The 13,449-nt window shown below is 57.6% G+C and overlaps 5 protein-coding genes across 5 annotated transcripts; 2 read left to right on the top strand and 3 right to left on the bottom strand.

The window, feature by feature from the left end:
* Positions 1–35: 35 nt before the first annotated feature.
* C8Q71DRAFT_850949 (uncharacterized protein) lies at positions 36–5,168 on the bottom strand. The gene is made up of 8 exons (XM_047926746.1): positions 4,894–5,168; positions 4,690–4,837; positions 3,954–4,637; positions 3,811–3,860; positions 3,686–3,724; positions 3,292–3,320; positions 2,950–3,126; positions 36–2,923 (listed from the first exon to the last, which is right to left on the bottom strand). Exons 2-8 carry the CDS (start codon positions 4,764–4,766, stop codon positions 323–325), a joined length of 3,657 nt encoding a protein of 1,218 aa, XP_047774417.1. The 5' UTR covers positions 4,767–4,837; positions 4,894–5,168; the 3' UTR covers positions 36–322.
* Positions 5,169–5,686: 518 nt separating this feature from the next.
* C8Q71DRAFT_311696 (uncharacterized protein) lies at positions 5,687–7,393 on the top strand. The gene is made up of 3 exons (XM_047917727.1): positions 5,687–6,674; positions 6,727–7,152; positions 7,206–7,393. Exons 1-2 carry the CDS (start codon positions 5,900–5,902, stop codon positions 7,134–7,136), a joined length of 1,185 nt encoding a protein of 394 aa, XP_047774416.1. The 5' UTR covers positions 5,687–5,899; the 3' UTR covers positions 7,137–7,152; positions 7,206–7,393.
* C8Q71DRAFT_783400 (uncharacterized protein) lies at positions 7,209–8,643 on the bottom strand. The gene is made up of 2 exons (XM_047924973.1): positions 7,829–8,643; positions 7,209–7,778 (listed from the first exon to the last, which is right to left on the bottom strand). Exons 1-2 carry the CDS (start codon positions 8,577–8,579, stop codon positions 7,366–7,368), a joined length of 1,164 nt encoding a protein of 387 aa, XP_047774415.1. The 5' UTR covers positions 8,580–8,643; the 3' UTR covers positions 7,209–7,365.
* Positions 8,644–9,528: 885 nt separating this feature from the next.
* Positions 9,529–11,063, top strand: C8Q71DRAFT_311686 (uncharacterized protein). Its single transcript, XM_047917726.1, has 4 exons — positions 9,529–10,040; positions 10,102–10,578; positions 10,645–10,777; positions 10,835–11,063. The coding sequence occupies exons 1-4, from the start codon at positions 9,856–9,858 to the stop codon at positions 11,036–11,038; spliced, it is 999 nt and encodes a 332-aa protein (XP_047774414.1). The 5' UTR covers positions 9,529–9,855; the 3' UTR covers positions 11,039–11,063.
* Positions 11,064–12,137: 1,074 nt separating this feature from the next.
* Positions 12,138–13,352, bottom strand: C8Q71DRAFT_311511 (uncharacterized protein). The gene is made up of 4 exons (XM_047917724.1): positions 13,057–13,352; positions 12,900–13,004; positions 12,648–12,849; positions 12,138–12,597 (listed from the first exon to the last, which is right to left on the bottom strand). Exons 1-4 carry the CDS (start codon positions 13,141–13,143, stop codon positions 12,296–12,298), a joined length of 696 nt encoding a protein of 231 aa, XP_047774413.1. The 5' UTR covers positions 13,144–13,352; the 3' UTR covers positions 12,138–12,295.
* Between the last annotated feature and the right edge of the window lie 97 nt (positions 13,353–13,449).

The raw sequence follows: 13,449 nt of genomic DNA, 5'->3' as shown, positions 1-13,449 counted from the left end.
TTATCTTACTCAAGTAATGTTAGGGGATGCTCGAGTGAATGTCTGACCCGACCAGGTAACCGCAACTTGCATTAATAGTCATAGGATACTATCAGCTATTACAACCAGGCTTGAATATACAACGTTGAGAGTAGGGAAGGAATGCAATCTGCTATGTATACATTACGGTCATACTGTAAGGTAGTGCGTTCACGAGTAGAGTAACACAACAGATGTAATACAACAGACGACAATGGGCGAAGCTTTCACGTTGTACAATGCGTGTCCGTTAGCCAAGTCAAACAGAGGAAGGTCCGCGCCTGCCAGTTAAAGGTTACTCCCCTCAGCCCTGCACGACGCTCCCCCTTAGCCATCTTGCGTTCTTCTTCACTCCCTTCCCGCCGTCGATGCCCTTGGCAAGCTCGCCTCTCCCTTCCTCAGGCCCCTTACTGAGGCCCGCCCGAGCCCGACTCCACAGCCTGCTCATGCGCGAGTGCGGCTGCTCCGGCGTAATATGCATAAAGCTCGAGTGTCCCGTCCCGCCGCTGTTCGGCGGAGTGCGCGGGCTCGAGGACCGGCTTATGCGGGACGAGGACGGGGAAATCGCCGGGGGCGTACCGATCGGGTTGTGCACGCGACGCCATGAAGCTGACGGCAAGAGCCCGACGTGGCCGTCCGCAGACTCGGAGCCCAATGGCGCGCGCGCGGAGGCTTGCATGGACGACAGACGCGCCGTGCGCTCGGCTTCGCGAGGAGTGCTTGCGGTGTGGGTTGCACATCGCACGAGACCAAGCGAGCTGGGCAGAGGCGCGGAGCTCGCTGTCGGAGGGACAGGAGGCAAGGGCGGTAGGGGTGGAAGAGGCGGCAGGGGAGGCGCGATCGATCGATGCTGCTGCAAGATAGGCTGTGCAGGCTCGTAGCGGACGGGACGACGAATAAATGGTGTGCTGCGAGCTTTCCGCAGAGGTGACTCCGGACCCTTTGGCTCTGGCGGGACTTGGGCCTGGATACCCCGGGAACGGTACTCGGCAGACGGGTTGCGCGTGTGTCCCGCAAACGAAGCAAAGGCAGGTGTAGAAGACGTGGAATGAGCCACAGAGGAGTAAGCGGATGCGGAGGATGTCACAGTGCTAGAGGAATCCCGCAGATCTCTAGGGCTCACAGACTGGTCTTTTGAACCAGCTGCCAGAAGCGGGCTCGCAAACGATTGCCATCCGGAGATGAGTGGGTTAGACAGGGAGCTTGACCGCCGTTTGTGGCCCTTTCCTTGATTGTAATGGATGCGCCGCGTCTTCTCAAACTCAAACTCCGGCAAGAGCTCGATGGATGGAGGCGTCAGGGGTGATGACACAGACGGTGTGCGAGGACTAGAAGCCGTCGCAGAGGATGCGGTGCTCGGGCTGAAGGCGGGAACGCCGGCGCGCGCGAAATTCGTCGGGTTGAGGCAGCGAAGCAACCGCTCCAGTCGGGCCTCAGCATCACTATCGACCTCGTGCGAGCTGAGATCAGCCACGTCGGTGATCGGGGAATGGATTTCTGACAATGGTGAGCTAGCGTCCGTCGAATCAGAGTGAGTGAGCGGCGGGGACACGTCCTCAGGAGGGGGTCTGTGCAACAGCACTATTTGACCTGCATCGCGACCACGGCCGCTGTCGAGTTGCACTTCCTCCAAGTCCTCCTCGTCATCGTCGAAGAAGCAGGCAGGCTCCGGCGCGTCCGGAATAGGCCCAAACCCTTCCAATTTCGCTATGCTCAGTTTCAGCCGTGTCATGCTCTCCTCGGGATCGAATGCCGTCATCCGATTGTCAGCGAAGCCCCCACTAGCGTAGACATGTGGGCTCCGCGCAGTCCGTAGGAACGGCGGAGTGGGCGGCAGCGGGAGGTTGGGTGGCGTGTCGCGGTCGAGGGCGAAGAGCGAGAGCGGAAACTCGGGTGCAGTCTTGGGAGGCGAGGGAAAGGCAGCGGCAAGCTCATGCATGGATGCACTACGGAGCGCGGGTGTGTTCCCCGACGTAGCACTCACCGCCTCCCAGGAATAGTCCTCGTCATACAGGAAGTCATCGTCATCGTCTTCAGGTACGTCCCGCTGTCCGCGCGGTGACTGTTCGATCTCGAGTGTCTGCTCCGGCGACATATCCTTGCCCTCCGGAGACGCGCCTTCCGGCTGGGCGAGCGTGCGGCGCAGAGCCTCCGAGAACTGCGCATGCGACTGGAAGTGAACGGCGCGCCGCCGCTGCGCGCGCTCCTCGCGCGACGCGTCGGCTTGCGGTGACGGTGCCAACGCCAGCTTCTCCACGTCGACGAGTCCGAGGCCAGTAGGTACGCTGGGGCGCGCTCTGTGGGTGATCCGGCGCTCCGACTTGCGGGCGGGTGATCCGATGGGCAGGCGAGAGGGACTTGCGCCTGATGAGGGGGATGACGACGAGATGGTGCGCGAGCGGACAGGTGTGGAGAAGCGAACACCTTCGTAAGACAGAGAACCGCAAGAGTAGAGACTGTGGGCCCTGTTTCCCTCTGGCGGTGGCGTCGCGGGTGGACGAGTGGACAGCGGGCTCATAGATTCTGAGGGCCGCGTGGGCAGAAAACCGTCCAGACGCCGCTGTTCATTAGGGGCTAGACGGATCGCTTGGGGGGCACCCATGGGGGACGCAGAGTGGCGTGCCTCGTGCAACAGGGGCATGGAGGAGAAGATGTAGAGTGGGCAGAAAGAGGGCACCGGGACCCGAGTCGAACATGACCAGGGATCCGGGTGTGGTCCCTTTACCCCGCTGCGTCGATCGAAGACTAGATCGGGCACGACAGCGCCGTCGCCTTCCTTGCGCCGTATTACGCAGGACTGGCAGGACACGCCTGTTTGCCTGCTGTAGTGTCCGGCGGGTGCATCTGCCGCACCAGGCGCGTCGGCCGCAGCGGCCGCGAGTGATGTACCTGTGCCATGTCTGTGCTGCGCGAATTCATAACAGTCCTCACCTGGAAAGAGGAAGACGGAGGCGAGACGGAACGAGACACGCTAACTGGCGGCATGTCAAACCGGCCGATCGCCCAGCGGCACGCTTCAACAGATCGCCAGCATGGATTGTCCCTTGCATGACTGTCAGGAGCCATATTGTTATCCTTTGGATTAGATGAAACGCCTAGGTCGATACCCTTGGGTATCAGAGAGGAGGTCAAATGGAGACGAAGAGTCGCGACGAGAGAAGACTATGGTCGTCCAAGTTGGGCGGGTTCCTGAGCCGGGACGTTCCTCAGCCACAAGTGCTGGTGGCGCAGAATTGCTTCTCGCCCGAATTGGAAGCCTCCTGGAAGGCACACCTTGAGCGCTTCAACTGCTTCTCGGCAACCTGAACATGGAGGAGCCCGTATGTCTGGGCATGTCATTCTCTCCTTTCCGGTACGCAATCTGGACGGGGATGTGGCACTCCGGTTCCTGGACCCTTGAGTCTATCCTGGGGCTCCTGGCCGAGGCTTGGAACATAGCCACGAAGCCCCAGTTGACTCCGAGTCATCAGGTTGGCACTGCAACAGGCTCACCGGCAGCGATCATGACATGCATCGTTCTCTAACATGTTGTGTATGCAAAGCAACGTGGATCAATTCCTTCACGTATGTATCCACATCACTCTCTTGCATTTCGGTAAGTACAGGTGCAGTACTTCGTGACGGGCCGCACACAGCGTTGGATTGAGCTACAATGTAAGTAACCCACTCAAAGAATATATCGACTTGCCAAATACTTCTATCCTATCTGTGCGCAATTCGAGGTGAGTAGTCGATTATGCGATGAGTCGTGTGGACAGGCATCTCACTGAGGGCGATGTTCTAGGTGCTCACACAGGTTCCAACCAACAACTGGACGTTTCCATTTTGTGAAGCGAAGCGTACTAAGCATGGAACCCACTGGCAGAGGGTTAATTATGCACAACTTCCAAGCTATCTCGCACTAATCTAATTCATCTACATCCATCCTCGCGTACAGCTCTGAATCATCGTCGAACGCGCGTGCCAACAGCTCGTCGTCTTCCAGTTCCCGGGCGAGGAGGTACTCGTCGAGCTCCCTAGGGCTAGGGTGCGGCCTCGGCCTTACTGGAGCGTTCGGATCCGGGCCGGACGGACGCGGGCCAGTGTTCGACGGCCGGCGCGGGCGCGGATGAGGGACCCCAGGGTACGGCCGCGGTGCGCCGGGGATTGGGTGCTGCGGCCGGATCGGGCTCAGAGGGCGTGGACCGTTGTAGCGTGGAGAACGTGCTGTTAGCTCGCGGGTGTAGAGCTCGTCGGCGACGTCGCGCTGGACGAATGTCCTCGCGTAGAGCTCATCCTCCAACGCGCGTGCCCACAGCTCGTCGTCTTCCGGTGCCCGGGCAAGGAGGTACTCGTCGAGCTCCCTAGGCTTAGGGTGCGGCTTCGGCCTTACTGGAGCGTTCGGATTCGGGCCTGACGGACGCGGACCAGTGTTCGACGGCCGGCGCGGGCGCGGATGAGGGACCCCAGGGTACGGCCGCGGTGCACCGGGGATTGGATTTTGCGGCCGGTTGGGGGTGCCAGGGCGTGGGTATGGGTTACCGCCTTTCGATGGAGAACGTGCTGTCAGCCCGCGGGTGTAGAGCTCGTCGGCGACATCGCGCTGGACGAGCGCGTCGTGCTCGACGTTGCGGGTACCACTGGTGTGTGGTGTGTGAGACAAAGTTGAATGAATATGAAGGAAGAACTTACAATCCCCAGGGCAGAGCGGATGCCGGCACCGCGGTCGCGGCGATCAAGGCGGTAGAGACAACAGTAAGATAGCGCATATTCAGTATGGATAGGCGTCGAGAAGGATCGTCAAGTCGTTAGGAAAAAGCAATGACTGGTCATAAGAAATGTGAGTGTCGGACCGCAGCGGCGTTGAAGCTACTCACCAACCAGTGCCCTTGCAAGGTGAGCTCGAGAAGCAAAAGTGAGCTGAGGAGCGAGCACTACGCTCATCGACCTTTATACCAACTGTAGGATCCCCAGACATGTCGTATCATCACTTCTATATTGGGAACTTGATGCGCAATATCAACCAGGTGTGCGAAGATGCGAAAGCTCAGCTCAAGTGATCATTTTGTGCCTTGATGTACTTGATGCGTAGAATAGTACTACTATGGTGGTATCTGGTTCGTCGTCGCTTCGTAAGTTAGCACGCTTCGCTCGGGCGACAAGCCGACTACACCGGCTTACAACTTCATGAGACGATGTGGATCAAGGAAGCCGAGGAAGGTGTTCGATTTCCAGTCCTAGCAAGTACTATGCAGTCTCGCCCTATGGTTTGGTGTCGATCTCATAAGTAGCAAATTGATGAAGTACCATTTCACCATTGATGTCATCATGTTGCACCGCTTTCTGTCGGTTCGAGGGCGTAAGCACTCAAGTACTCATCGGGAAATTGGACCGTTGAGGTGATGTACAGTATACGGCAGCGGAGGGCAGCCTAGGGCAGCGATTCGGAATCTGTTGGCAGATGCTGTCAACAGAACATCAGTGCACCCTCGTGGCGACTTTCCGATCGTTTTATTCCATTACGTTGTGAACAACGCAAGCAACGCAGCGTACTTGAAAATCGAATGTCACTGTGGAATCGATGGTGCACAAAGCTACGAGACTCAATCTGGAACCAAGTGAGGATCCGACGACTCCGGTTGTGATAAAACGCCTGAGGCTGAGGCTGAGGCTGCGCCAGTCAGAGGAGGTGGATTGCCCGCGCACTGCGCAGTACTTTAGAAGGTATGTATGCACGTCATGTGCTCGTGACTCGAGCTCGCCGTCGCTCGCGTCCCACCCACTCAGCACTGCCACCAGGTCGTCCCACTCTCAGTCCTGCCTACTCTCCGTCTTCGCCTCCAGATATTCTGGAGAATAACGGCATTGCTGTTGCCTTACTGCAGTCCTCGCCCTCTGCTCAATGCCACGCTTGCCGGCGGAACTTCTCGACCTCATCCTCGACCATCTATACCACTGGCAGGATGAGCCGACCATTAGTGCATGCGCATTGGCCGGTCGCGCGTTGGTCTGCGCCTCCAGAGCCCACCGATTCCGTGATATAGCGGTCTATTCTGTTGCAAGAGCAGAAACGTTCCGCGACCTGTGCGCGGCTTCTGGGGACCTAGGCTTGCTTGTCCGGCACTTGACGCTCTTCCCTAGTACCCGTCCTCGTCCCTTTTTCTTAGTTCGCGACATGTTTCAGTGTCTCCCGAGACTACCACACGTCGTCGAGGTGACCCTCCTTGGGCTCACGTTAATTGGGGACACCGTTCGGGTCGGCGCGCTGCGTTCCATACAGTCAAAAATACCGTCGCTCAGGCATCTATGTCTTATTATTTGTAGCTTTAAACCCCGTCAAGTGTTCGCGGACGCTGTGTCATTCTATCCCTCCCTCGACTCGATTACCGTATGGTCGAGCACGATGACGTGTTCGACGTCTGAGCGATCGCCATCAGTCCTGTGTGGAGTGTATCTTCATTTCACCGGACATCAACTCGCTCTTATGCAGCTGCAACTGCGTCTCTTATGGTGGTTCATTGAACAACCGGCGCCGGAAGCATCATCTCATATGCGGAGAGTCTGCAACAGTCACTTGACCGACCTGCTGACAGGCATCTCTCATGTCTTTGTGGGGTACATGAATCTCCAACATCTGGACCTAGTAGTGGACTGGTTAGCGTTGAGAACGTTGAAAGGTACGCAAACGCATATGTATGTACCATTTGCACCTTTCTGATAGATCAGCAGACCGTCCCGACGACACGCCATGGCCCCTGTCTGCGTGCAAGAAGTTGCAGACCATTACGCTGCATTTCGTCATCAGCTCGAAGCGTTGGACCAAGTACCCTCATCTGTCCGACATCAACACGCTGCTCGCAGAGCTCAACTCTCGCTCATTGACGACGATCACTCTGGCTGTCCATACTGCGATCATGCGGGACGTGCATGCCCCTTCGGTCGAGGCGAGGGACGTACAATGGGAGGAGCTGTGCGCCTTGGACTGGAGGGGTATCGAGACGCAGCTTCTGCGACCGAAGCTTGCAGGGCTGAAGAAGTTCGTCGTTTACGGAGGAGGAGGCGACAAGTCCTCTCTGCGTTCGCACCTCGAGGAACAGTGCTCAGGGCTGCTTGAGCGCAACCTCATTGATCTGGCATGACCGCAGACGTTCTGCAGTACGCATTCAGTGCCTCCCGCTTAGCTGCACACTAACATCTTGTATTGGCAGCAGCAAATTCACCACATAGACGATGTAACCGATCGTGCGCGACGGCCGATGTTCACGGCCTCAATATTTTATTTGCGAGGACCACTGCCGATAGAAAGTATAGAAAGTCTGTCGACAGGCGACTGCGACAAGGGATCGATTGGTGGTGGAAATAGCGACTTCAACGTCTCGTGTATGGAACGAGCTGTACGACTCGACGGGCGTACAGCGCAGGCAGTACGTGTCTGATGTAATCCTCGAGAACGGCCATCTCACCTGTTCCCTCTACCAATAGCTTTTGCAGGGCAGGTAGCCTGGTCGGTCCCAGCATCGCGCCGATGCTAGCCCAGTCGAACGCTTGCAGCTCATCGAAGCGCACTCTACGAGCTGTGCTGGAGTCCTCTGCGTCTTGGATGTATAGCGACAGCGTCAACGTCTTCAAGAGAGGCGATGCGAGCGTAGCGAGGAGCGTCACGAATCCGCGGACATCTGGGTCATTGTTGTGGGAGGGGCTGTAGCGGAGGAGGACCCGCAGCATGCAGGTGCGGAGGCGGGTGCAAGGCGCGAGCGTGAATCCTTCGCGTTCAATAGATCCTGACATGCAGTCGTAAGTACAAGTTTAGAAGTACAAGGTTTGTTCGTACTCAGCAGTCCATTCGTACCGCCGACGTCCAGCTCGAGCGCCTCGAGGGTATCTGAGCTGAGCGCGTTGAGCAGTTGCTGAGCGACATGTACCGTCCTCTTTGTGTGGATCTCCAGCATGAGCATCTCCCTGACAGTGACTATCTCAGAAGACCTTGCGTGGTCTTCTGACCGTGGCTCCCCTAGTCTGAGCGTCCGCAATCCTGCCGGGAGGTGGGACCGGAGATCACTTGCGACGGAGGCAGGCAGTGGGAAGTGGAAACGCCACTTGATCCCGAAGGAAAGCGAAAGCGTGTGGAGGGATGGAAAGGACCCAATCAAGGTTACCAGGGACTGGAACGACCGGTAACGACACCTGTACATGGCGAGCTGAGTGACGCCCCTCAAGCTCGTAACGAGCATGCCTTGCACAGAGTCTTCGAGGATCACCGCGACGAGCTTGAGCCTCGCCACTGCCGGTAGCAGCGTCAAGAACGTGTACGATGCGTTCTCCCAGGTATGTACCTCCGCCGATCCGACCGGTCCGTGTAGCTCGAGCGACTGCACCAGGATACAAATCTCTGGAGATGCGAGGAGCACTTCATGGAATCGTTGTGTAGAGTCGCGGCTCACAGGTAACGAAGTGTGGTGGAAGCGATGGTAGCGGACCGTGGGCAGCCACTCGCGACATGTTAGTGCGCATGCGCTGAGGGAGTGCTGATCACCGTAGAGGTGATCTATGACTATGTCGGTGAGCTCTGGAGGTAGGTGCATGAGTACCGGCCAATAGGCAAATACGAGAGGCACACGAGAGTCGAGGTCGACGTGCAAGAAGAAGTACGTTGATTATTTGGTGTGCGAACAATGTGCGAACAATCAACTGACGGCCGCGTTGCAATTGCCTTTCTCGGGTATTGTATTCAACGCCAAGGCTCAAGCGCTCAAGCGCTCATGGTCCATCTTGTTCCCCAACCTTCACTTTACCAGATCCAACGCACGTCCCCAACACGTTCCTATCGGCGTTAGCGGGGTCGGAGATGCGTAAATATCTCAGACTTTAGTACACGCCTGCATCGACGTCCTTGTGCGGCCATCTTCCTCAGGTGGACACTCACTAACGCACCGTTCCACTTCCCTCGTTGTCGCGATCCGAACCACATTTATTATCTCATCTTTGTGGCCGGATCCTAACAAGGCTTGAAGCTGGATGCAACCCGAAACCACTCCCTGACTTCCCACCGTGTCGTCACGACGTAGACGTGTTGCTTGCGACCTATGATGCATACAGCGTCAGCGAGTCGTCAGGCAATTGTCGCGTTGGACTGGCCATCTGACCATACCGCAACTCCTGCATGTTGTGAGACATATACCAGGACTAGCTACGAAGGTACTAAAGGAGGTGAGTCCCACTGTTCCAGAACCGTCGCGGTAACGCTCATAGCCACTTCTACCAGCTGATGGAACTAGTCGTCGATCTGATAAAGGGCGGATCTCGGATCGTCCTTGAGCATCAAGTTGCGACATAAAACCAGACCTACATACGGGTTACCGCACGTCTAGTAGGGCTCATGATCAAGAAAGGAAATACCGCAGGTTAGAACAAGGTTGGTTCCACCGACGATGGGTGATTCCGACACATCAGCGAGCAGTTTGTACCCTGACTCGCTCACCGGCTTGGCTGGACACTTATGGCGGAATGCGCACTGCATCATTCAACTCCAGAGGGACAATGATGTGCCTCTACTCAGAATCCGCAGTAGCGCCGCGGCGCAGCCACCGCGGTCACGGCGCTCTGTACTTCGTTGACCTGTCCTCCTGTATCGCATCCCACGCGGGTAGTAGCCCCCCTCGAGGACCGATTTTGACAGCTGGTGGCTGCACACAACTGTCAAAGAACCATGTCATGCACCCTGCGGCGCGGTCGTCCCTTATATGAAGGTGGACTGCCGTGAAGGCTATGCAACCGCCAAAGTCGTATAGAAGGGCGCGTCCCCAATAGGGGTGCAGCATCCACTGCGGTCATTTTCCTGGCGCTTTCAACCCGGATCCGATGTCTGCTGAGCCTACGAAGTTCCCTTCCCCCATAGGCGGCGTGCCCAACCAACACGACCTCGCTCCTGCAGTGGTATTTGCCGTTGCTTATGCCATTACAATCCCGCTCGTGGTGTACAGACTCACGTCGAAGAAGTCGCGCAACATCTTCTGCATTGCCACCGCCGTGTTCGCTATTGAACGGTATGCGTCCCATCATTCACATATGGGTTGACTTAACACTCATGCGCCATCCCCTCTCCAGTGTCGTAGACTTCAGCTTCCGCGCGGTGGAGGCGGAGAAGCCCAACCTCCGGACGACGAGCTTCTGGGTGAACTGGCTCCAAAGCGCATACACGATGGGCTTCATCAGCATCGCGGGCGACGTCGGCAACATCGCGCGCGTCTTCCTGCTCAAGTCCACGCGCGGGAGCGATCCCTCGGCCAGCGCCGCCGCGCCGTCCCTGGATTTGCTCGCCTCGTCTGGCACGGACGCGGACGAGGAGCGCCCGGCGGGTACCCCCAAGGCGGAGGGCAGCGCCGCGGCGTCGATGACGATGTTCGACGTCCGCGAGGCGGAGGTCCTTGAGGACGAGCCGAAGCGCAGGACGCTGATCGAGCGCTGGGGGCTCGTCACGCTGCTCATGCGGCTCACCGCGCTCGCACTAGGGGGCGTGTACAGTGGGTTCTACTTCGGCGGGACGACGGACCACAGCAAGGCCGTGACGGCGCAGCAGACGAGGTGTGTGCATGCGGTGTGTACGGTGGCTCGTGTCGAGGGGGCTGACGGTTCTGGTTCGGTTTGAAGATACGCGTCGGACATCATCATGGTGGTCTACTTACAGCTCGTCATCGCGGTCCTGCTCTGGGCATACCTCACGCGTCCGAAGCGCGTCGCTCGACGGCCCACACTCTTCTTGGTCGCCATTTGTCTCCTCCTTGTCAGTATCGCTCATCTGTGCATATCATCTGGAACTGACAACCCTCACTTGACCTAGGACATACCCGCCATCTATCGCCTCGCCGCTATGGCGAACTACACCGACTCGCTGCTCTCCATGGCACCAGGCTCACTCAACGGTCCCCACGCGAAGGCGGTGTTTTACGTGCTGCACATCGCGCCAGAGCTTTTTGCTGGCACGTTGTTGATGTCGGTGAACGTGAGGGAAGTGTATGGTGTCGGTGGGGGGATGCGTGGATAAGGTTCTTTCTTTGACGTGTCTATTGCATCGATTCCTTTCTATCTACTTGTTAGCACCGTATATATTCTCTTTTGTTGTATCCTTTTGGTTTGGAGTTCGGACGTTCGCATTCGGCCGCTGGGGTAGTAGTACATATGAGCGCACCTGTCAAAAGCTGCAGCCTGAGTGTGCCATGTGCCCGCAGACCCTCCGTCACGCTTTGCCTCGTTCTCAGAAAGCCGCGTCCCGGGGACCTCGTTTCACCAATGCACTCGCGCAACATACGACCTTCGGTCCATTTGACTGTTGGCACAATGTCTAAATCTTGTTAAACTGAATCTTATAGGCTAGGTAAAATGGACCATGGGATCGGCTTGTCGACTTACTCCGATTGAATCAATTGTAAGGCTTGTCTCTCACTGACTCGGAATCATTGCCCTCATCGGATTCGGCCCAGCAGCCTCAGATACCTGAGCTGTTTGGCGAGACTGAGCGATCATGCACATGTGTCTCACAGTTTATACTTACATCCCAGTCTCACCTTGTCTCTCAGGATCATCACAACTTGAACTACCCTCAGTGCCCTCCTCATTGCTTTCACCGGAAAGCTGAGAAGGGTCGTTGCTGGTGTGTGTTGGCATGTTCGTCGAGTTCAACACAAGTTGGTTGCCGCCATTGAGCCGGTCACTAAACTACCCCCGCGCCCGCTGAGACCGCTGAGATGCTGCGCAGAACGTCAAGTGCTCGCATTCTTCGCTTCGCTAATGTATCCCGCAGTACATGCTGTGCATACTCATGTTCAATGAACGTTGCTTTGGTGCTGCGGGGACGCGCCGGTTTATGTTCGCCGCTCAACATAACGGAAGTCCATTCCCGCAGGCGCAAGAATAGACGCGAAAATAGCTTTACGAATACATTATACGCGCGTTCGTATAGTACAATACGGATATGTAGGCGGTGCATAGAGCGAATGCGAAGTAGAGGTACAACGGCATCTCTAAAGCAGAAGATGCAGACACGGTCGCAAGGAGTGCAAGCAGGAGTCACAAGTGATCATGAACGCGATGTACGACTGGGGACCAGCACGGCGTGCTCTGGGGTAACCTTCTGGCGCTTTTCACGATACAGATGCGAATAGGGGGGAAGGAAGCGTCCACGCCGGGCAACAAGCGTCAGGCAGCAAGCAGGGCAGAACAGACACGAATAGCACTCAAACTCTCCACACGCGGTCCAGACACTCCGCCTCGACCTCGCGCGCGTCCGCCGGTGCGCGCTTACTTAGTACGCGGCGCGGCGAGAGCGGTAGCTGCCGAAGGTGCCGCAGAGGCTGGCGAAGAACGCGAGGAAGAGGGCGACGAGCGCGCCGAGGACGAGCCAGTTGGCGTTCTGGTAGGTGGCGACGCCGCCGCGTTCGCGGACGTGGTCACGCGCGATGCCGAAGAGCGCCATCTCGATGATCCAGACGATGAGCGTGATGAGGAACGCGAGCGCGGAGACGAGCGTCATGAGCACGGTGCCGACGCGGTGGTAGCCCGCGCCGCACAGGCCGAAGAGGAACGCGATGCCTGATAGGCCGGCGGCTGTGCGGGGTGTCAGCCGAGGAAGTGGAGCAGGACCTAGAGGGACGTACCGATGGGGACGAGGATGAGGGCAATGGTGAGATTGTGGAAAAGGCCATCGTTCAGCGTGCCGTCAGCGACGCCTGACGGGAAGTACCATCCGATGTGTGTATCCGAGCCGGTGTAGCCAAATACACCGAACGAGGTTGTTGTACCGTCAACTGTAGTGGTCAGGAAGCGGACAGGGTTCCATGTTGGTACTGAGACGGAGGCCTGATGTGGATTCAGTAGACGCGCGACAGCGCAAGCATGAGACTACGCACGAAGATGAGCAGCACCATCGCCGCGAAGGTGAGGAAGAGGCCTGGGATAGCGGCACTGGCAGCCATGGTTGGTCGTAAGAAGGTCGTGAAGAGGGGTCGTGAAATCTGGGAAGCGTTCAGTATGGCACGAGGGTGAGGTGGGCGGGGAGCGACTGACCGGGATGTCTTGTTGGCGGAGAGGAAGAGTGGGGAGGAGAGGATGCGGCTGGCTGGGATTTATGGGCGCAGCGGATATGACGTGCATGCGATGGATGATGTCCCGGAAAGGGAATGGATTACGTCAACCCGATTGCTGGTCATTTCTCCACAGTGCTCGCCACCGCTTTCCACTGCGGCCCACGCTCCAGCCACGCTCCAGCCAGTGTCATTCGCCGTGCCTGTCCAGTCTCCCGCAGCCGTATCCCCGCCAGGTCAGCGGACGCCTCCGTCGATTCTCCTCCGCGCGCTCGTCGACGCAGTCATGCCAGTGCGGCTGCGTGCGACTCGGCTTGCATGTTTCCGCAGGCACGGACTGGGCTGTGTCCGCAGTCCGAGCATCGCCTCCTCAGTG

The sequence above is a fragment of the Rhodofomes roseus genome (genome assembly GCF_022264815.1).
Source record: "Rhodofomes roseus strain CIRM-BRFM 1785 chromosome Unknown C8Q71scaffold_27, whole genome shotgun sequence".
NCBI lineage: Eukaryota > Fungi > Basidiomycota > Agaricomycetes > Polyporales > Fomitopsidaceae > Rhodofomes > Rhodofomes roseus.
Note: the sequence above shows the minus strand (reverse complement) of the source record. Positions and strands in the feature narration are given on the sequence as shown.